The sequence below is a fragment of the Rousettus aegyptiacus genome, unplaced genomic scaffold, assembly GCF_014176215.1.
Source record: "Rousettus aegyptiacus isolate mRouAeg1 unplaced genomic scaffold, mRouAeg1.p scaffold_m13_p_12, whole genome shotgun sequence".
NCBI classification, from domain to species: Eukaryota; Metazoa; Chordata; class Mammalia; order Chiroptera; family Pteropodidae; genus Rousettus; species Rousettus aegyptiacus.
The window spans coordinates 57,604,494-57,627,293 of NW_023416287.1; the positions used below are offsets into that span (position 1 = coordinate 57,604,494).

At 40.3% G+C, this 22,800-nt stretch overlaps 2 protein-coding genes across 5 annotated transcripts in view; one reads left to right on the plus strand and one right to left on the minus strand.

Moving 5' to 3' along the window:
- Window positions 1–395: 395 nt before the first annotated feature.
- Window positions 396–20,466, plus strand: RMC1 (regulator of MON1-CCZ1). The gene is made up of 20 exons (XM_016165594.2): window positions 396–596; window positions 1,244–1,320; window positions 3,468–3,552; window positions 4,387–4,443; window positions 5,587–5,673; window positions 8,655–8,795; window positions 9,124–9,227; window positions 10,471–10,560; window positions 10,653–10,758; window positions 11,861–11,972; window positions 14,503–14,547; window positions 14,803–14,856; window positions 15,965–16,093; window positions 16,633–16,739; window positions 18,136–18,255; window positions 18,546–18,623; window positions 18,964–19,068; window positions 19,162–19,230; window positions 19,313–19,538; window positions 20,270–20,466. The coding sequence occupies exons 1-20, from the start codon at window positions 495–497 to the stop codon at window positions 20,347–20,349; spliced, it is 1,974 nt and encodes a 657-aa protein (XP_016021080.2). The 5' UTR covers window positions 396–494; the 3' UTR covers window positions 20,350–20,466.
- NPC1 (NPC intracellular cholesterol transporter 1) overlaps window positions 17,764–22,800 on the minus strand; it is a 47,553-nt gene continuing 42,516 nt past the window's right edge. For all 4 annotated transcript variants that reach the window (XM_016165166.2, XM_016165249.2, XM_016165101.2 and 1 more), the window contains exons 23-26: window positions 22,468–22,581; window positions 21,578–21,740; window positions 18,974–20,946; window positions 17,764–18,231 (exon numbers count right to left, since the gene is read on the minus strand). In XM_016165166.2, coding sequence (XP_016020652.2) covers window positions 20,864–20,946; window positions 21,578–21,740; window positions 22,468–22,581 — 360 coding nt within the window. In that variant the 3' untranslated portion in view covers window positions 17,764–18,231; window positions 18,974–20,863. The remainder of the gene's footprint in view (window positions 18,232–18,973; window positions 20,947–21,577; window positions 21,741–22,467; window positions 22,582–22,800) is intronic.

Below are 22,800 nucleotides of genomic sequence, written 5' to 3' on the forward strand. Positions count from 1 at the left end.
AACTCCCCGAGGCAGGGTCAGTACGCCCTCTCCCGAGCAAGGACGAGTATTCCCCAGACCAGGGGCAGCCTTGTCCCACACGAGCACCTGGCCCTGCGCAAACCCTTCGTAGACGGATTGGAGCCAGGCCCAGAACAGGCCAGGGAAGCCGCGGGTGGGATTGGCTGCGCCGCCCCCCGCGCTAAGCACGTCCCTGTCGGTCTCACCGCACCTCGGCCGCAGCCCGTGAGCCGCCCAGGGATCCAGCGCTGGGGGAAAAGGGAAGAGGCTCTCGCGATGCTGGGCCCCACAACGGCCTGGCGGCCGTCGCCCGTTTAAGCGCCGAGGGCCGCGGGTCACGTGCCAGAGGGCGTGGGGGCGTGGCACCAGGAAGCGGCCTCGCCTCCGCGCCCGCCGGATCGCCGCCGCCGCCGACTCCCCGCGCCGGGCGCCGCTCGCCCCGCTCCAAGCTGGCTGCCACCTCCGGTGCCCCCGCCGCCGCCGCGGCGCCCGCCATGGGCGAGGAGGACTATTATCTGGAGCTATGCGAGCGGCCGGTGCACTTCGAGAAGGCGAACCCCGTCAACTGCGTCTTCTTCGATGAGGCCAACAAGCAGGTCCGGGCCAGCCCGCACCCTCCTCTTCCGCGTGGCGGGGCGCGCCCTGCCTGCCGCCTCGGTGCCCAGGGTCGTTCCGCGCGCCCAGGCCGGGTGCCAGGGGACCCGGCCTGGGGCCTCTTTTCGTGCCCCGGCGTAGGACCCGGGCCAGCGCTTCCCTGTTGGGTGGGCGGAGGGACCAGGTTCCACAGCGCCCGGGGCTTTCTTTCCCAAACTGACAGCCAAGTGGACTCCAAGCCGGCGTCGTGGACCCAGCGCCTTTTGGCTAGTGTTAGCACTCTAGTCTTTTCCTAGCGCCTTTTGTTGGATTTAGACATGAGATTTTCATTATTCTCGGAATTTTGGAAAGGGGCGGAGGGAAGCAGGAGTAGCAGCGTGTGCTTAAACTGCGCCTTTACCGAATCGGATTAATACTTGGAGCTTTGGGGACCTCCGACCTGGTCTTGCAGTGTGGGCAGTACTTTTTGGTCTCTACGTTCGTTTCTTGCACTCCATGTAAACACCAAGCATCTGCAGATTGATATGTGCCACGTTGGCTTAGTTGAACCAAGGGTTGGTTGTAGCAGAAATATTCACTTGTAGATTGGTGTATGTGTTCAGACTCTTTCAAAGTTCAGACCATTAACATTGCTTCTTTTCTTTCTCAGGTTTTTGCTGTTCGATCTGGAGGAGCTACTGGGGTGGTAGTTAAAGGCCCAGACGATAGGAGTCCCATCTCATTTAGGTAACAGTATTAACATTTTCAGAATAATTTCAACATGTAAACAAAATGTTTTTTTGTTTCTCATTAATAGGGTGGTTTTTACAATTTTGTCCATTGCCTCCCCTGAAGGTCTGAATAGTGTGCACGTGTATACAAATCCCTGTCTGTTGGGAGAGGTGTACCGAACACCTGCTTTGCAATCTCCGCGGCTGTCAGAGTGAAATATGTGGATCAGTTCTCTGTTGATTTGAGACCTATTTCCTGGTAGTTGAAATTAGCAAGTCTGTGCATTATTGACCCAGGAGGACCTTCATTGCCTTATTTTGCCCAGGTCTTTCCAGAGTGTTTGGAAGATGGAGGAGATTCCTGGGTCAGTGCTTCCCATGTAGTAATGTATATAAAGAAAATCCCAACACAAGTTGAACAAGCATAATTATGAATAGCAGCCTCTGATTTTCAGAAGTATCTCCATTTGGGTGATAAACTATCTGGTCACTGTAACCCCTGTAATTACAGAAAAGTACAATGTAGGTCTTCAATTTGGTGGTGAGTTTAAAATTATTTTTACAGTTGGCCTGTGTTGATAAACAATTTTTGAAGTAGTTTTGAAGTAGAAAACGAATCACACATCATTTCGGTCAAACACTGATTGCAGCACCTGTGGTGTTCACCAGACATATCTTCTCATGATTTAGCCTGGTGCCCTTTTGGAGGGCTCATACCTTTAGTGTGGGAGATTTATACTATTTACTGTGACAAATGCTGTACCAAGAATGCAGGCACACAGAAGAGGTGTGACATTAATTTTGGAATAAGAAGGGGAAGGCCTCAGAGAGGAGGTAGCCTTTGAGCAAAACTTGAGGGCTCGAATGGAATGATTCTAGGTAAAGAAGAGAGGAGGCCTTCCGTTTGAAGGGAACACCAGGTGCAAAGGTGAGCAAACATGATGTTTGGGGAACTCCAGCTCTGTGTAATTGAATATCAGGTGTCCATGCAGGGAGGGGGAAGTGGTGATGCTATGGCCACTGGCAGGGGCTGGCTTGAACCCTACATTTTTTGCTGTGGCTTTATCTTGTTGCTGAAAATTTCCAAGATGGGTCACGGCACAATCATATCAGTGTTTGAAAGATAATCTGTTCACAGTCTTGAGGATGGATTAGTTGGGAGCAGATCAGAGTCGGAGACACCACTGAAAGACGATTACAGTAGTCGGAGCTAGGTATGGTGAAGACAAAGGCAGTGTAGACTGGTATCGCATAGGCACTCAAGGGGTGCTTAGAAAGGTTTCTGGTAGGACTCAGTGGTCAAAGTGAGATTGGGCCTATGATGGTCCTGATTTATGGGCTCGGGGATTTGAGGGAGAAGATACTGAATTTATCCTCTTTTAAAAACATTTTAATTTTTAATAGCTTTACTGTGGTATAATTAACTGCACACATTTAACATATAATTGATGAGTTTTGACATGCGTGTGCAGTACATCCATGAAACCATCACCAACATCAAGATAATGAATATCTTGTACCTCCCTCACGCCCTTCTGTAATCCATCCTTTGACTTTCCTTTGAGGTGGTTGTGAGAATCCAAGGTGGGGGCCATCCTGAGTCCATAGGGTAGTGAGTGGGAAAGGACACTTTTCTTTTAAAAGCTTTGCTGTGAGAATGATGGGGAGATAAGGCAGTAGTTTGTGGAGGCTCCTGTGTGGGTAAGGCATACATACCTCGGAGATATGGTGAGTTTGGTTCCAGACCACTGCAATAAAGCAGGTATCAAAATAGAGTGAGTTATAATCTTTTTGCTGGTGGTGGTGGTGGTGGAGGGGGGTGTTGCCTTCAATTTGTAAAAAATGCAACATTCATAAGGTGCAGGCAGGAAAGCGAAGTGCAGTAAAATGAGATATGTGTGCATTATTTATGTCTGAAATAATTCTCACGTGAAAGTGTAATGATCTCAGTTCTTTCATCATTTGTTATCTGCAGTACTATACATTTCTCCAGCAACTTATTGCCAGGTGGGTTTTGTTTTTTGAAAAGAAGTTCTGCTGATAGCTTCTAAACATAAGTTTAAGATTTGCTGCTTCCTGAATATTTAACTTCCTTTTTTGCTTCTTAAAAAATGATAGAAGCTAGAATTGAATTAACCTTTGACATATTCTTTCTTTTTAAAGAATGGAAGACAAAGGAGAAGTGAAGTGCATTAAATTTTCCTTAGAAAATAAGATATTAGCTGTTCAAAGGACCTCAAAGACTGTGGTAAGACGTATTTTTAAATACAGTATAAAAAAAGACGTTAGAAGTACATTTGGAAGTGAATGAATTGCAGAATTCCAGTATTAAAGGAACTGTTTATTATTGTAATGTCATGGAAACTATACATTATGTTGCATTGTATTTGAGCCTTTGGCATTCTTGAAGATAAGAAAGACATTTGAACAGATAAATACTTATGACATTAGTTTGTCATTTTTTTTTTTAAACTAATTTGGAACCTCAGGCATCTTTTATATTGATTAATAACTAGCACCATAGATTATGGAAGGTATATTTTTGGCTACTTTGTGAATTAGCCTTACCAGAGTAACTCCATTTATTCACTTCTCTCATCTTTGCTCTATCTAATAGGAACAGATATTCAAAGTTTGAGCAGCTTGTTGGCATTTTAGTCTTTATAAATATTCACCATTGCCATTTGTAGAGAAAAAGCTGTTGATAAAGAGAGGCAGATTCCTATTTCCTTACATTGGTATTAATTGCTAAAATTTTTGGAAAGCCTCATGTAAAATATGGAGTGGTACATTTCTCTGAAATCAATCATTTGAGAAATGAATTTTCAAAATCATTTTCTAAACCCTAACTGAATGTTTGGATGAACTCTTTTTAAAAAATTGAATCGTCAGGCTGCTGCTATTAAAGAGCCAGATTGTCCAAATCGGTCTTCTTGTGGTTCCTGTCTTTTGGTTTTTGTCAGTTTTTTTCCTGCTCACTTTTAAAATTTATTTGTCTTTTTCTTTTGTTTTGCTGCAGACCAGAGTAGGTTGGCAGTATGCAGCCTGATCCAAATTTCTCTTTGTTGTTTTTTTCTTTCAGGATTTTTCTAATTTTATCCCAGATAGTTCTCAGCTGGAATACACTCAAGAGTGCAAGGTATGGGCCTGGATCTTTCCCCCTCTGGTTGGTGTTTAACGGCGTGGGTTACGTAGTGGAGACACAGGGTAGTGTGGTAATTGAGAGCACAAACTTGCAGGCAGACTGTGTTTTAAATTGATTTGCATGTTGGCTCTGTGACTTTGACCAACATTAAAAAAGCTTTTAAAGCCTGTTTTTAAAGTTTTTAAAGTCTGTAAGATGGAGTTGGGAGGATTAACTGAATGACGGATGTTACACACCTAGCAGTCTCAGTGTTTGGTGACTGTCATCTTTCTGTCGCCCCTGCACTTCTCCTTTGAGCTGGCACATCTGGGTCAGACTCTGGATTCTTTTCATAGTCACCTCTTTGGAAGTTTTTCCCTTTCCTGGTAATATTTTCTTTCCTTGATTTGTCCTTGTTGTGTGTGTGTCTGTTTTTTGTTTGTTTGTTTGTTTGTTTTTCTTTCTTTCTCTTGGTGTAGATTTTAATCCATATTAATTAGATTTGCTAGGCTAGACAGGGCTCGGCCTAAAGTGGCAGTGTGGCACCCGGAAACTAGCAGACACTGCTAGTGGATGGAGTGTGGTTTTGGCATTTTTGTAATGGTTTTGCCAAATGGCATTCATGGTGGGCTCCACACCAAGGAAGGGCACTTCTGCCAAATAACTGAACCCTTCACAGACTTCCAGTTCCTCTGTGTAGCAGAGGCCTGTCATAGCTCATCTGCCCTCAGGCTTGGGGCACTGCTGTTCAAATGATTTGGGCTTGTGGGCTCAAGGTCCTCAATCCCATTTTCGTCAACACTCACAGAACCTTTAGGCCATTATACTTTTAGAACACCAGTTTTTATCATGTCTTTGACTAAGAGAATGTCAGTTGACCTTTGGTTCATTCGTAAAGGTAGAAGTAGATATCTGTGAGTGCTGGTCAGTTACCTTTCTGCAAAACTCATATGTTTGGTTTCGTTGTTGACTAGAGGGAACTAAGAGGTATTTCAGTGAGGTGTTACAGGTGAAAATCTGGGGACACTATTTAAAAGAAAGTTCGATTTGTTAATTAGTAACTTTTATTAGAGTTATTACAGAATATTTTAAGCTTTTGAAGAGATATATATGTTTTTCTTATTAATTAAAAAAAAATCTTTCTATAATTCTTTTCAGACCAAGAATGCCAACATACTAGGATTCTGCTGGACCAGTTCTACTGAAATTGTCTTCATTACAGATCAAGGAATTGAATTTTACCAGGTATTATATTTATCACATGTTTGCTGGAGAAAAGGTCTGTAATAGTTTTGCAGCTTTTTAAGGTCAGTACTAAATAGATATTTTGAGATTCTAGAGCTTTAGGCTCTTACTTGGGTTTTTATTCTTTTTTTCTAATTATAAGTAATGTTTTTTATAAAATGTTCAAACATTACCAGGACATATTTTATGAAAAGTAAAGATCCTCTATAATCCCTAGAAATAACTATTATGAACAGTTTAGTGCATTCCTCTTATTTTCTACATGCATACATAATTATTGGGTTTTTTATTTATTTTTTTTACGATAATGGGAATGGTGTATATAAATTTTTATGGCTGTTTTATTTTTCCTCGCAGTGTCTTGGACATCTTTTCATATTTTATTCTGAGTTGTATTCTGTGTGGCTGTACTAGTTTATTTAGCTAGGTCCTTGTTGATGAACATCTGGCTTGTTTTCAGTTTGTGATTATAAACAATTCTCCAGTGAACAGGTTTGTAAATGTTTCTTTATATTTTTGAGTGAGGCATTTCTTAGAAGGGGAACTACAGTATAGGTATGAACATCCAAAAAGCTGAACAAATATTACTAAATTTCTTCCAGGGGTTTGCACTTTCACAAGCAATATAGGGATCCCCATGTTCCACATCTTCACCATAACTGGATATTATCAGTGTATCTAAGAGGTGGAAAGACATTTTAATTTAGATTTTTCATTACCAGGGAGATAAGCATGTTTTCACTTGTATATTGTTCATTTGTATTTCCTCTTTTGTGTACTGCCTCTTCATCTCAAAAATTTTTTCTATTTCGGTAAAAAGCAGATAACATAAAATTTAAAATCGTAACCATTTTTAAGTGTGCATTTTAGTAGTGTTAAGTGTATTCACATTGTTGTGAAACAGATCTCCAGAACGTTTTCATCTTGTAAAACTGAAGCTTCTTACTCATTAGATAACTTCTCTTTCCCCGCTTCCTCAACCTCTGATAATCACCATTTTATTTTCTGTGAATTTGACTACTTTACGTAAGTGGAACCATATAGTAATTGTCCTTTGTGACTGGTTTATTTCACTTAGCATAGGTCTTCAAGGTTCATGTTGTTGTATGTGTGAGAATTTCCTACCTTTTTAAGGCATGTGTATACCAAATTTTATTTATCCATTCATGTATTGATGGACACTTGGGTTGCTTCCTTCCACCTTTTGGCTATTGCAAATAATGCTGTGGTGAACATGGTGTGTAAACATGTCTTCGAGACCCTGCTTTCAGTTCTTTTGGGTATCTAGCTAGAAATGGGATTGCTGGATCATACGGTGATTCTATTTTTAATTTTTTTTTTTTTTTTTTTAGGAAATGCTATATTGTTTTCCATAGTAGTTATGCCATTTTACATTTTCCCCAGTAGCGCACAAGGGTTCCATTTTCTTCACATTCTTACCAATACTAGTTGTTTTCTGTTTTATCAGTAATAGCCTTTCTACTGAGTATGAGATGATATCTCATTGTGGGTTTGATTTGCATTTCTCTGATTCATCATCTTGAACATCTTTCCATGGCTTCTTGGCTGTTTGTATATGCTCTGGAGAAATGTCTAGATCCTTTGCCCATTCTTTCTGTTTTTGGAGTTCTTTATATACTCTGGATATTAACCCTTTATCCAATAGATAATAGACAAATATTTTCTCCCATTTTGTAGTTACTGTTTCACTCTGTTGATTGTATACTGTGATGCACCTGCCCGTCTCTTCCTCTTTAATATATTCCACCTGCCTGACCTATAGAGAATGCTTTTGAGATCTCTAAGCGGAGCTAATGTAGAGCGTATTAGGATTCTTTCAGGTTTTAATTTTGTTTACCTGATAAAAGCAGTATAATTTAGAGTGTATGGATGGAGAAAATATACTCATGTAAACAAAAATAAGATATTAATGCCATGGTTCTTTGCTGTAGGACTGTCATCCAAACCTTTGTAATGACCAGCAAAAAGAAAATAAACTACATGAACCCCATACACACAGAAATAGAATTTTGTATATATGACAGCATGGTAAGGAGTGATTGCTTTATGGAAGGGTTCCCCAGGCAATCATTTAAAAGTATATCTTTCTATCCTCTGTAGTGGAGAAGTGTACATTGAGATCATCTAGATAGTCTTCATAAATTTAAGAAATGTCAGAAAAAAACAAAATACACCGCCCCCTCCCCAAATCAACAAAAAAGAAATGTTAGGAAAAGGGCTCTAGCACATCCTAATTTTATTATACCCGAATTATCAAGAAACATATGCTTTTCAGCCCTGACTTCCACATTAGTTCTTAAGTTAGTGTTCTATGAGTGTTAATGTCCTTGGGGCCCTAGACGGGGTTCCTTAATGTGTCAGCACATTTAAAGTTTGTTTAAAATGTCCCTCAATTATAAAATACTAGGTTTGCAGGCAGAGTCTCATGAACATGCCTCTTAGAAAAAGGGAGCCTCTCCCAGACTTGGTTTAAACCGGAGTGGAGATAGAGACCAGGCTGAAGGCGGCTGGTGCAGGCTGCTGGCTGATGGAGAGCACAGGTTCTGGGAGCGTGGGTTGGTTTCGATGATCACCCTGCTGAGTGACAATGTTGCTGTTCTTTGCTCTTTGGTGGAAGGTGCCTGAGAATGTGGAGTTCGAGACCTGGGTCTTGCAGAGAAATGGCCTGCAGAAGCCATCACTTAGAAATTAGGGAGGTAGTTTCCCTCACCTCGCTGAGCCTTATTTTCTCCCCTGTCATATTAACGATGCCCACTTCTTAGGGTTCTGTCGAGAATAAATGAGCTAGGTTTGTAAAGCACCAGGATCGATAACTGGTGGCTGCAATAAATAAAAAATAATTTCAATTTAACTTACTTTTGTTTTCTGCTTTGTATTATTCTATTCATTTTACTGTGTCAGTCTTCAATATTTTGCTGTTTTTTAAATGAAGATTGATTGCTTCTTGGACTTTGCTTCAGGTATTACCAGAGAAACGAAATCTGAAGCTCCTGAAGAGCCAGAACATCAACGTGAACTGGTATATGTACTGTCCAGAGAGCGCCGTGATTCTGCTGTCCACCACAGTCCTTGGGAACGTGCTGCAGCCCTTTTATTTTAGGGTAAGAGTAAGTCTCGCTTTAACAAAATTTCTTTTTTCTGCCTCCTACCCTGTCTTTAACATCCTACTGTGCCAAGTGCTTCTAAGGGGCAAGTTCCTCCAATTATAACCTTTACCACTTCAGACCATTAGAGGGCACCCTGTATCATCCCATCACTAAGAATGATTCATTCTGTGGGGACAGACCTTGTGAGTAGAGGACATAGTGTGGCATTGGAAGGGATGGAAAGATACAGTGTGTGTATACCCTTGACAGTTTTACATAGGGAATGCTGAAACATCAAAGGAGTTCAATAAATCTTTCCTAAAACCTTTTTTTCCCCCAACAGGCTGGCACTATGTCAAAGCTGCCCAAGTTTGAGATTGAATTACCAGCTGCGCCTAAGTCCACTAAACTGAACCTTTCTGAGAGAGACATTGCAATGGCGACGATGTACGATTGTATTTTGAGAGAGTTTCTTCTTGTAATTGCTTTTAGAGATCTAAGTAATAGAAGTGCATGATAAACACTCCAGAGATCCCCTTTCCTTAGATAGTCTCAGAACACGCAGTAAGGCCTTCTCTTTCCTTTTTCAGTACCTAGATCTTATGAATATAGAAAACCTGTTGTCATCTTGGCTTTTTTTTTTTTCTTTTTTTTTTCTTTTTTTTTTTACTAGCTTTGTGGTCTTAGGAAAGTTTTTTTCACCATTCTAATCTGATAAAATGAGAACACTGAACCAATTTATTTCTTGGGTATTTTAGTTTTAGAATTTTTCTTTCATTTTGTGAGTTGACACTTAACAGTTATTTTTTTTAAAGCTAAAACGTATCCTAATTGTTCTAAGCAAGAATATAGTCTAAGTTTTTTATCTAACAAATGTGAAATCGGACTACTTATGTAGGAAAATATATCTTCACTTAGAAATGCAGATATATTAATTTTTAAACTTTATTATGAAAAGTTCAAACACAAAAATAGGAACTAATACAAAGAACCCCTCCTATAACTCTAGTCAACAAATATCAAAATTTTGCTTCTAAATTACTTCTCATTCTCCCATGGCCTAAAACAGTGGTTTTTAAACTTTAAACATTTTTAACAGTTAGAATGCCCTCATCTCCTTCAAAGAAAATCTGTGGCATCCCGGTTTAGAAAACAAAATGAGAGCAATCCTGGCCAAAGTGGAGGTGGGGACCCTCCCTTCTCTTTGGTTCCCATTCCTGTCGCAGGCCCAGCGCAGTGTTACCCATGGGAATAAAAAGCTGCATGTGGGAACTGTTCACACCGCATTTATTAGATGAGGCTTAAAAATGAAGAGTGATTACTTTTTTCTGTAATTAAGGACTAATTGTACAAAACTTGGAAAATACACAGAGGAAAATAAAATCGACTTATTCAGGGATAGCTATTCACAAAAATATGTATTTCCAATATTTTTGGATATTATGCATAGTTTGTGCTTTTAAAATGTTGTGATCACACTATATTGAGTTTTATATCCCCTTTTCATGTAACTGTATAATAGGCTTTTTTTTTTTGAACTAACTGCACTTGCTTTGCAAATGTTTTTGGCTACAAGATATTCTATTGAGTATTTCATGATTGACTTAACTATAGTGTTATAATTCAGCATTGAGAATGGAGGAATTTCAAACAGTCAGGTGTGACTTATGTCTCTTTGTTCCCTAATCAGCTACAGACAACTTTATGTTCTCTTCCTGAGGCATCATTCACGGACCTCCAATAGTACAGGAGCGGAGGTAGTCCTCTATCACCTACCACGGTATACTTGATACTGCCTTCCTTCGTCCTCTGATTTTAAAATATGAACTAAAACATGTTAATCTATTTTTTGACCTTTCTCTTGTCCTACAGAGAAGGCGCCTGTAAAAAGATGCACATATTAAAGTTAAATCGGACGGGGAAGTTTGCCCTAAATGTGGTAGATAATCTGGTGGTCGTTCATCATCAGGATACAGAGGTATGAGTTATGTGCATATCTAGTCTTGTGTTGGTACAAGTTAGGATTGCTTAAAAGAGTTGTGAAAATTGCCAGAACATTCTGAACAAAGGCTAAAATGTGCTTTTTATGCCAAAAGTTTTGGAATTCCAGATGGAATTTCCAGATGGAAATGGGTTTGGTAGTCTAGATGGTTTAGAAAAAACAGTGATTCTGTATAAGTCGATTAAGGATAATTAGAAACTATTGTAGAAAATAACATGAGGAGATTGGACTTTGAAACAGTTATTTGGTTGAATCAGCTAAGCTGGGAGGGAATTCAGGGCAGTCACTGTGTTAGACGAGCACAGGAGCTCTGTCCTTCCTTTGTGAATATAGATGATGATGCTGGATGATGACAGTTTTGACACTGGCCCAAGAGAAAGCACGAGAACGGATCCTGCTTTTTCTACGCCATTAGCTGGGTATCTGGTGGTAGACAAGCCACTTCTCTTCCATGCCTCTTGGGGGGTGGTGGCACCCGTATTTTTGACTAATGTTGCAAGTGAAAAAAACCTGCTTAAATCACTTGGAGCTCTTCAAAGGAAGCATGTCTTAAATGTCAGGAATATTTGTGAGAATAGATAAAAATGTAAGAGATAGTCATGATAATATAGCACATTCTTCCCCAAAGAAGTAGCCCGTGGGGATGGAATGCAAATACAGACTCTTTAACCCTTTCCCCATTTAAAAAAAAAAAGTGAAGCTTGCTGCCGGTGTTAATTTAACATCATACATAGGAATGCTGTTTTCTAGGATTTGAGATTTTCAGCAATCAAGAAGTACTATATTCTGTAAATGAAAATATGGGTACTAAAAACAATGCCATAAGTAGAATGATGTCATTTGTTCCAAAGAGTATCAATATACTCGAGTGATGCTAACATAATAATAAAAGTGAGATATTTCATGGCAAACTTGGGGGCGGGGGGTGAGGTTAGGACTGCAATCTGCTGGTTAACTCTGGGGAAGCGCTGCGGGCGAGTATTCTGACAAACAGGAAATGGCTTAAATGAATCCAGAATAGCAAGATGTGAGGTAAGGAAAGGGTGAAGCCAACCTAAGATCTTTTTTTCTACTTTAGACATCCGTAATATTTGATATCAAGTTAAGGGGAGAGTTTGATGGCACTGTTACCTTCCATCACCCAGTGCTTCCAGCTCGATCGATTCAGCCCTACCAGATCCCCATAGCAGGTAAAAAGGAGTCACCATGGAGTTGGGGGTCACACTCAGGATAGAGTGAGGAGTACATACAGAGGGGCCTGGATCTGTCTGCTTTGGTGAGGGGCTCTTTCCCTGCCCCTGCCCTTTTTCTTTTTAACTGATTTTATCATCTCCAATTGCATTGTGAAAAGTATTTTGTAAAATAAATGGATCTTCCTCTAAAGAAAATAGAATGATTTTTATTCTCCGAGATTTAAAATAGAGAGTTGAGCTGAAAGATTTTTAAATGTTGGATAAACCCTTTACATTTTCCGATTGCCTGTGTTCTGTAACCCTGAAATTAAATTTGGCTGCTTATGGCTATTATTTTAACCTGGGATCACTTTTTCTTATCTTTCTCACATTCTGTGTCATGGTTATGATAATGTATTCTTTCCTGACTGATGTTCACAGTAAGTACTTAACACTACGGGTCTCTGGTTGTTCTAGATTAATCCTCTTACCTGAAGAGAAATAGAAGTAGGAAGTTTGAGGAGAGGTCAGGATTTCAGTGAAGGAAAAAGAAACCATCTGGTTTCTTTTGCCTTTTCCCTCTGTAATCAGTTTCAGCTCTCAAAGGAAACTGGAGTACAGGACAAGCTAGTTGAAGTATCTGTGAAAACCGTAAAAGGTTCACATTTGGAGCTCTGGTAGCAGTGTCTTCTTATTAAAAGGACTGCTTGTCAGCATTGGTGAGTAGGCCCAGTTTGCAGTCAGAATGTTCTTGTACCGGCCATAGAAGACCCAGATTAGGCTGCAGCTGATAGTTCAGCAAGAACACCACATCTGCCCTACCTTTCTAGTCTTGCAGGATCAGTCAGAAGCTTACTAACTGGCAGAGTTTGGAAGGAAGGAAGGAGTTCTCACATTTGGATTGATCTTTTGCCCCTCTGTGTTTTTTCCAGCTTTTTTCTTTTCCCTGGATAATGTTAGCATTATAGGCATACCTAGTTTTATTGTACTTGGCCTTATTGTGCTTCACAGGTGTTGCATTTTTTATAAATTGAAGGCAAGGCCCTCCACCAGCAGAAAGATTACCACTTGTTTTCCCTCCATTAGAGTCACTTTCCCCCTGATCTGCTTTCCCCCCTGAATTGCTCTCCGCCTCCAGACTCCCTTTTCCCCTGGGAGACTTGGGAAAAGAAACTGCAATATTTTGGAGGAAACTATAAAAGAATAGATTGTGTCAAATGATTTATTGTGTATTTACTATTCACTTTGCATGAAGGTAACTAACTGCTGGTGAATTTGGGGAAAAACGACTCTTAAAACATTTAAAACTCAGCTCTCTTCCAGTTACTTAGTAGTACTAGTTAGAGGCTGTTAGGTTCTAATTGGCTAGTTATAATAAAGCTAATGCCAGGTATGGTCAAAACAATAGCCAAGACTAAGATTAATAAGAATTCAAGGGTCCATAAATCCTAGGATTTCTGGAGTATGGGTTGGTAAAGCATTTTTCAGGGTTAATGCTTTTTGTTTTGTTTGTCCTGCTAGATTGTAAGTCCTTTGCAGGCTTGTAGCATCTGTATCCTGCCTACCCTTTTCCACCATAGGATGTGTATTTAGGAACAGCTTATTGGGCTCTTTTGAAAGCTGAAACCAGCAACCTGCAACTTTGGGGAGAGCCAGCTGCCCTCATTCATCCTGTTTTTGGTTTCTTCTCCCAGTGTTTCTCACTGATTAGGATCACCTGGGGGGTTTCAACCAGAGCCACCTGGCTCTCACTTGAGAGCATTTAAGTCAACATGATGGGCAGTCACCTTTGAGGCCAGCACATAAGACCTTAATTCTTAGGTTCTAAATACAAGTGTTGTCTGATTTAGCTTCTTTGATGGGGCCCTAGCCTCTTTTGGGTGTGGGGAGAAATCTGTTCAAAATTACTACCTTTTTTAACCGGCTGATTAAAACTTGCCTTCTGATTGTGCCTGAGTAATTGCAACAGAACTGGGAATCGTGTATTAGTTTTTAGGGTTACATTTCTCAAGTTCGTTGAGGGCTGCCTGTCTGACGCATGACCAGTGTAACTGGTAGTTAAGAGTCTCTGTCATGTGAGGTTTTTTGAGATCTGCTTCCCAGGTGAGATCTCTATGTATGGACCTCCCATGCTGTGTAGTGGAGAATTGAACCAATTAATTGGTTAGATAATTAAACAACAAAGCACTTGTATTTGAAATATTTTCATTGAATTATCTAAGTATTTGATTTTGAATCATCCAGTTCTTTAATGTGCATGTGTAAATGATGATGAGTCATATTTGGTTATTAAAACAACACTGAATGAAGCGTTGACATTCTTTCCCCTTCTGGGGAACACATTTTCTTGTCTGGGTCTTGACTTCCCCCATCCTTCCTTTATGTGTTATTAGTGGGACATGACAGTTTACTTCTTTGTTTCACTACAGTTGAATAAACATTTACTGAAGGCTTTAAAAGTATTAAATTATACATCTTAAGTACTAGTATTGGCAGCATTTTCTGGTTGCATCATCACTTTGCAGACTTGTGTTTTCTCCATTTGTAGGTCCTGCTCCTGTGACCAGCCAGTCTCCTGTCCCATGTAAACTCTGTATCCTTTACAAAGGCATTGGCACTGTGCACAGACGGAAGCTGTTACCCTCTTTACCTTTGTGTCTAAGAGGGTCCTGCAGCTCTGCCCTCATCAGCCGGAATAAAGGCTCAAGAATCACCGTGGGGAGTTTCTTACTATGGAGGGGTGGGCATTTAAAGTAGCCTTAGCAAATGGCAGGGGCAAGGGCTAATCTGAGCTAGGTTTGCCTTTTGTTTTTCTCTCTTCTGGTTTAGAATTTCCTATAACGTGTAGATTCTTCATCCTGGATTGTCTTTCAACCTGACATCATTATCAGTGCAAGCCAAGGTGGGTCAGAGGGGACAACCGTCAAGTTAGAGGAAATAGTGCTTTTTGACTTTGGGTAACAGTAGCAGCCAGTGACAGTTTCAAAGTGAATGAGAAATGACCTCCCCCTTCAACCTGGGAATGAGATTATTTCTCACTTTATATTCTGTTCTCTACTACGTGTCTATTTTATCATGAGCCTATATTATTTTTTATAATTAAAACAATTAAGAATGGCCATTCCCCTGCTTTAAACCCTTTCTGTCCATTCTGAAAAGCCAGATGCCACAGCATGGTGTGCAGGGCCCCCTCTCCCTGCTCTATTACCTCCCACCATCATGCTCAAATGTGCTTGCACCCCTTTCTGTTCTGTACGCCTGTGGGTGCACTCCTGTTTATCACAGTGCTGGGGAAGCCTTCCTTGGGGTGTTGTCTTTTCCTTGGTAACCGTGTCACACCTTGTATTTTTCCTATTAAGAGTACTTTCTACATTAGTCGTTAGTCATCTGTATTTTCTTGTCTTGCCCACTGGGATTCTTAAGAAGAGAATTAGCCCTAACACCCTGGGGCGGTGTCCACTGCGTAATGAATTTACTTCTGTTCTTCAAGAATGGTACTAGCTTTATATTAGCCTATTAGCCGTGGCAGAACTGAGAGGCCGTGCCTGCCAGCTGGTATTGTGGGTGTTCAGGAAGTTCATGGATTGATGAATGGATGAGTTATGAAATTCCTTTAGTGTTATCTTTGACTAATGAGCCAATGCAGAAAAAACCAGAGCACAGGATCAAAGTTAATGCCACGTGTTAATGTCTTTTTCTGCTTTCAGGGTTGCAAGGGGGGTAGGTGTGGGGAAGGAGCTGCTCTGAGCTGATTCAAAGAGTTTGTTACCCCCATAGTTAGGGAGGTACACCATAGCTGTACCTCTTAACGGGTTGCTTTGCTGTAAGTCAACCTGGCACGCAGTAGTCTGGCTGGCTGTCCTCCTATTGTCAGGCATTTCCCAAATGTCCTCGAGTGTGCTTTGGTTTGTAGGAAAAAGCTTTACCCCACGAATCCTTAGGGGAACCACCTTTTGGACTTTTGTTCTGGTATGCCTCATACTATTAAATTTGCTGCCTCTTAAATCCAGGTTACCTCTGGAACCTCCAGGTGAAACTTCAGCCCATAGTAAACCTCTTGCCAGATAAAGGAAGACTGATGGACTTTCTCCTCCAGAGAAAGGAGTGCAAGATGGTCATCCTGTCTGTCTGTTCGCAGAGTAAGTGGGTGAATTCTTTGCATAGGTCTGATGCTGTGTTAGGTCTGTGGTGCCCAGCACCTTTTATTGGGAGTTGGGCCAGCACCTTTTCACGCCTTGTCTAAAGCCTGTAGCCCTATTCCTCACCTGGTGGATGGACTATTTAAGCTCCTGGAAAGGCTACTGAACAAAAAAATGCTTTGTAGAGACTTTGATAGAGAAAACTAAATAGGATGATTCCAGGTGAAAGCAAGTCTGAACGCACATGAGGGTCCAGAGCTACTGTCCCTGGCTTCGGAACAAATATTTTTCAGAATCCATGTCACTGCATATCTACTCTGAGAATCTTCTACTGGTATCTGCCATTGCTGTCTTTCTCCAGTAATGAGAAAGGGTTTGTGAGCTGTAGGCTTTAGGTCTCTAAGCTAGATCATTTCTCTGAATGCCCTTTAAAGGTATGTTGGCACTGCTGACCCTTGGAGATTAGTTTTTCTATCATAGCAACATGTTCTGAACTTGACATAAAGTTGTTGACCTGTGTGAACATTGATTCTTTCCAGTGTTGAGTGAGTCAGACAGAGCAACACTTCCTGTGATAGCCACTGTTTTTGACAAACTCAATCATGAGTATAAAAAGTACCTGGACGCTGAGCAGAGTTACACAATGGTAAGTTATATGAACCATGATGAAGGCTCTTCCACTCCTGTATATTTCTAAGTAATTATAACGCAAGGTCGTAATAGAATGTCGCTGCAGTTTGCTCTGTGTGAGGGCAAGGTGGCTATTGTGAGGGAGCAGTAATTTCAGAGTCCCTGCATCCCAAGCTATGAGGCTGTATCTCACTTAATGCTTTCACCTTTTTAAAAATACGTTTGATATTACAGATAGTGATCCTTGGTCTTACCTCTATGTTATAAAATTGGTCTCCGCTTTGCATTATTTTATACATGTCTGCCAAGCCAGAATCTGGTTTTACTTAGAAATATAATAATTTTGCTTTTTTTTTTTTAGTATCCTATTAATGATTAAATATTAGCACTGGTTTTCATATAGTAGGCTCAAATGCTGTGAAGGGCTGGACAAAATTAACATGGCTTATTACCAGATTCTGCTATGCTATTTGTGTATCATGTTCTGCAGTGAGAAAGAAAAGGATGAATGGAATGAATTTCACTTAATCTGATTAGTCCTAAACAATTAAAAAACCAGAACTACCTTGACTTTTAGCTACTCAAGGATAATAGTACTGATGCGGACTGCTGAAGGGCCAGTGGGTCCCTGTCCTGTCAGACATGGGGGAGAGGGCAGGATTGAGCTCTTCTGGATCCTTCTCTTGGTCCTGCTGCTAGTACACTGGGCTGTGGGAATCAGGTGTGATCATAAATGGTAGTTTCTGTACATCCCTGCTCTGTGGCTCCTAGATTCATAAACCTTTGCTAGTCGAGAGCGTGGTCCACCACGTGCAACATTAGAGCACCTGGCGCTTAGAAATGGGGGTTCTCAGGCCACTTGCCACAGCTCTTGTAGAATCTGCATTGATCTCACCTGCTTTAAGTTAAGTTGAGGGAGTCAAGATCCCCTCAGTTTTCCTATATATTTTTTCGGGAGCCTTGCTTACCACTTAAAAATCTAGATATAGACTCATTACATGAAGTATTCACTTAAAGATCAGGGCTTCATCAAACAAGAATGCAGCAAGCCATTCCATTTTTATTAGATAACAAAGGTCAGATTAAAGAAATTAGATAGGGAGAAATTAGATGTGGTTAAAGAAATTAGGGAGTTGTTTTAAGAGGTTGAAAACAGTGTGATGTCCCTTAAGAGAAAACTGTGATGTGTATTTTTAGTTCCATCCACCATGAACATTAGTATAGTTTCAAGACGACCAGCTGACTTTCTAGGGCAAAGGAAAAATAGTTTTTTTTCCAAGCAGTGAAATAAGTGTCATGCCCTTCTCAGATTTGAGGTTCACAGCATCTAGGAATTCAGTCTTGGTGGATTAACTGCAAATGCACTATTACCTAGAAGAAGATTAAGATCCCATTCGTAATTTCTTGCTTAGGCAGTAGAAGCAGGGCAGAGCCGGAGCAGTCCACTTCTTAAAAGGCCGGTGCGGACCCAAGCTGTGATCGACCAGTCTGACATGTACACCCACGTCCTGTCGGCATTCACAGAAAAGAAGGTAGGTGACAGCTTATCAGGTGCTTCTGGACTAAGGATTTTTAAGACAAAGATCTACTTGAAGGGAATTGAGGACAACTAGTAGAACTCATAATGTGATATCAATAACTGGATCTTCGGTGAAGACCTAGTGCTACTAGTTTGGCTTCTGATATTCAGGCCTAAACATGACCATCAATGGAAGTTCTAGAGAGATTTGTGCAAAACCAGGGGGAGATAATGAGAACTGTACATGTAGCTTTCTTTGCAACTCTTGTGATGTTTCTAAGATTATTTTTGTTTTCTCTGTAGGAGATGCCTCATAAATTTGTGATAGCCGTACTGATGGAATATATTCGCTCTCTTAACCAGTTTCAAATTCCAGTACAGGTACCTTCCAATCAGCATTGGTGGCTTCAAGTTAGAGGAACAGGGAATATTTTTAAAAAATCACAGTATTATCAATTTCTTACCTAAGATGACTCTTTTATATGGTAAAAATGTCTGTATGCCTGACTCAGTTGAGTGACTTTTCAGACATTACCATTTTCTTAGAATGAGTAGTGTCACATCAAGTTGGGTCCTTTCCCCTGCACACTGAACCCACTTCTCTTAATAATGGACACTTTTACTCATCAATTAGAATAGCTGCAGCCCTCGACAAACCTAACCTCCCTTCTGCTGTAGTTGACCCGTTTAGCAATGTCTTCCCTTCTGTTTTCATCCTCAGCATTACTTACATGAACTTGTCATCAAGACGCTTGTCCAGCACAACCTCTTTTACATGCTGCATCAGTTCCTGCAGTATCACGTCCTCAGTGACTCAAAGCCTTTGGTCTGTATCACCGGATATTGCTTTTGTGATTAGAAACTTAAAGCGTAACCTTTCCACATCTTATGCTGAATAGTCTGAAATTCTGTTTTTCAGGCTTGTCTGCTATTATCCCTAGAAAGTTTTTATCCTCCTGCTCATCAGCTGTCTCTGGATATGTTGAAGGTAACTGATATATCAGAATTTTTTAAACTGCATAAAAGTCTGTCCTTGTTTCTTGCATTTATCTGGACTTTTCTCTTTCTAGCGACTTTCAACTGCAAATGATGAAATAGTAGAAGTTCTTCTTTCCAAACACCAAGTGTTAGCTGCCTTAAGGTTTATCCGGGGCATTGGTGGCCACGACAACATTTCTGCACGAAAATTTTTAGATGCTGCAAAGCAGACTGAAGACAACATGCTCTTCTATACCATATTCCGGTTTTTTGAGCAGCGAAACCAGCGTTTACGAGGGAACCCTAATTTCACACCAGGTGAGAATACGGCAGTAGTGAAAAAGATCTGGGGTGACCAGTCTCAGTAGCAAGAGAACACTGGCAAGCTGCTGGGCAAGAAGCCTTTGGGTTAGAACTCCTGCATTAGGTTTTTTAAAAAACAAAATATCTTAACAGCCCACCAAATCCTTAGCCCATTATCTGTAGTACAAGTGAATTCAGTATGCTAGTAGACCTGAATTATGCTCTGAAACTTGGAGTGGTTAGGGAAGAGAGAGATATTCAGAGCCCAATTCAGGAAGTCTTAACACAGCTCATATCTCTGACACCTGTTTTTGGAATGTCCTTTTCTGAAGAATCAAGAACAGAACAAGAACTGGTGGCTAAGGGTTTTAAATGGCCTGGGGCTTACTGTTTCAGTTCTAGGCAGAGAACATTGACAAATCATTTTTATCTCCAAAGTTATGATATCTAAGGCATCTTCTTCCTTAGGATAGGGAAGGAACATAACTTTTTCTCGCTTAATCAGTGTACAGTGTAAGATAGTATCATGACAGGTTAGCTTCTCTGCTTGTTTCTCAGAGCAGATGGTTCTATAGTGGAATGAGCTGTGCAAATAGAAAAGACAATTCAAAAGTTTAGGAAAACAAAGTATTTTATGAAAGAAATAAGTTAAAACCCAGTATACATTACTATGAGCTGCAAAGTGTCCATCCTCTTTTCTTCTCTTTGTGCCACATGTAACAGATTAAATCTATTTTCTTTTATAGGTGAACACTGTGAAGAACATGTTGCTTTTTTCAAACAAGTTTTTGGAGACCAAGCTCTAATGAAGCCTACAACGTTCTGAAATCACTTGCTAGTTTTTTTTTATATATAAAAATGTGTACAAAGTTAATTTATTGCATTAATAAAGCTCTTTAAACTACAAAATGTTATAATAAAGTATATTTGGAACATTCTCAAATGTTACTAAAAATATGGTTTAGAACTTGTTTGAGGGCTTACTCCTAAAAAAAGGAGAAACACTGCATTGATTGGCCTTTTAAAAATGTCAGCTAGCAAGTTACATTCACAACCATCCTAGTGTCAAACTTCTGCTTGTTGAAAAATTAGATTTCGTTCCTGGAGAACTGGAAGACACTTGGAGCATCCCAGGGTTGCCTTCAGATTTAGTAATACTGTTTCACAAGTCAGATTTGCATTCCTGATTTTAAAAGCACTACAGCCAAAGCTGCTGCTGTTAAACCACCTGAAGTCTGGTAAGACCAACTGTTCAGCTTCGCCTTGACAATGCAGCTACTGTCCAGTGGTGAACTGACTGACCCGTAGATAGTTTGAAAGTCTCCAAAGTCTGTAAAGGGTTAGAAATTTAGGAGTTGTTCTCTCTCTGTACCTTTATATCGCTCTTGAGTAGCCAAACTTTTGGCTTTATTTATTGATGGTCCTGTGAGGGATAAAAATAAATTTTATATTGTTTCTTCAGGAGAAAAGGGGATAGTTTGTACTATAACAAAACCACCTTTTCTATCCCCAAGATTAAAAAAAGCCAAACTCTTCATTTTCTCGATTTCAATGCTTCGACTTAGTTACAAAATATAAATCATATAAATTAGTACTATTCTCCTTTTAACTGTCTTATGGAAACCAAAATGGCCAAAAAAGATCATATGGATAGTCTAAGAGATGAGTAGCAGAGGCAGTGTTTTGCTAGAACAGTGAATCAGGGAGGGAAAAGCTGTTCTATAGCACTGCTGGGTTGTGACCTGGCTGTCAAGTCACTCAAGGGCATGCATCTCAGCAAAAAAGCCACCTGGGCTGCTGACAGTCAAACTCATTCATGGTCGGACTTTAGTGCCTTGTTCAGCAGATAAGTCAGGCTTCCAGAAAAAGTGTTAGCAGTTTACTAATTAAGTGGTTTGAACAATCGAAGCCCCTGGGTAGGATATCTTCTCAGAAATTTTTTACTCAGTAATATTTATCAAATGACCATTAATACAAGTTCAAATACTTCAAAAAAATGCTTCAAGATATCAATTCTTTAGTCATCCCACATGTTTAAAAATTAGAACTCTTACCTATATAACTGAGTAAGACAGGGAGGAATATTAGTCCATGACTGGCTCCCAGTAAGACCATAGCTAAATACATCCTGAAGTAAAATATCTGGAAAATTTGAGATTTGGCAAAGGCCAATACCACAATCCCTCCAAACTTTGTAAGTGTGATTCCACTGAATACCTAAAAGAGAGACAGTAGTAGAAACCACTTTTATCAATTTGTTATAATTGAATACTTCCTAATACAGAGATTTAATAGTCAAGGTCAAAACTGAAAGGGACTGAACCTCAGCTTTCAGAGTTACCGATAAGGGGCAGTATGTTCCACCTAAAACTTTGAAAGCTTGTGAGCCTGAAACAAAAGCTTTATAAGGGTAAAAGCTATGTATTCTGCATAGACACTATTCTGTCTCTAAACTGAGATTATATTCTTATGAGAATTTTAAGTATCTAAAATTTTATAAAAATTCTAGTCGTTACTCTGTAACACTGTTTTCTTTAGTAGTAAAGTGATTGAGTAATAGGCTAAACCAGGATATAGAGTTGGGCAAGGAAACTCTCTAGACAACCACAAATTGCTCACTGGGCTGAGTGTGGCAGCTCCCTTGTTTTTTCAACAGGGGTGGCCTGCGTTTTAAATGGAAAAAGCTGGCTCACTCAAATCCAACTTCTCTGTTCTCTTCCTGCTTCAGCCATACTGCCGCCTACAGCAGGAGTTACCAAAAGGAACAGTTCTAAAGAATTTAGGATATACCTATTTCATGAATGGCCTGAATACTTGTCATCCATAGGAGCTGCTGCTAAGTAAAAGATCCAAATTGTTTTCCCTACTGAATTTTAAAGGTCTTTCTGAGAAACACTCATGGAGCTGGGCCCTATACATTGGCATTTCTGCCCAAGTTACTTACAGAACTGCCCATGTGAGAGAGCGCCTCTTCTGCCCGTTCCACACGGCTTCCCTTTGCACTCACTGTGAATGCTCTCGTTATGTGGCTGCAGAACTCCACGGAGATGCCACAGCTCTGAAATAAAGCACTTCCTTTATAGTCGGTCCTCCCTAGTTGGAAGTTGTAAGCAGCTACCCCACCTTTTCCAGGATCTGTGTTTACCAGGGTACCCTGGGTGGTAGAAGTGCCCTAAGAATCCCCTTTGATATGTACTGTAAAGCCCCCATCAGCTCAATTTAAATGCACCAGGAACTGGAGGAACACTTTAGACACAACATCCAATGCTTCAGTTTG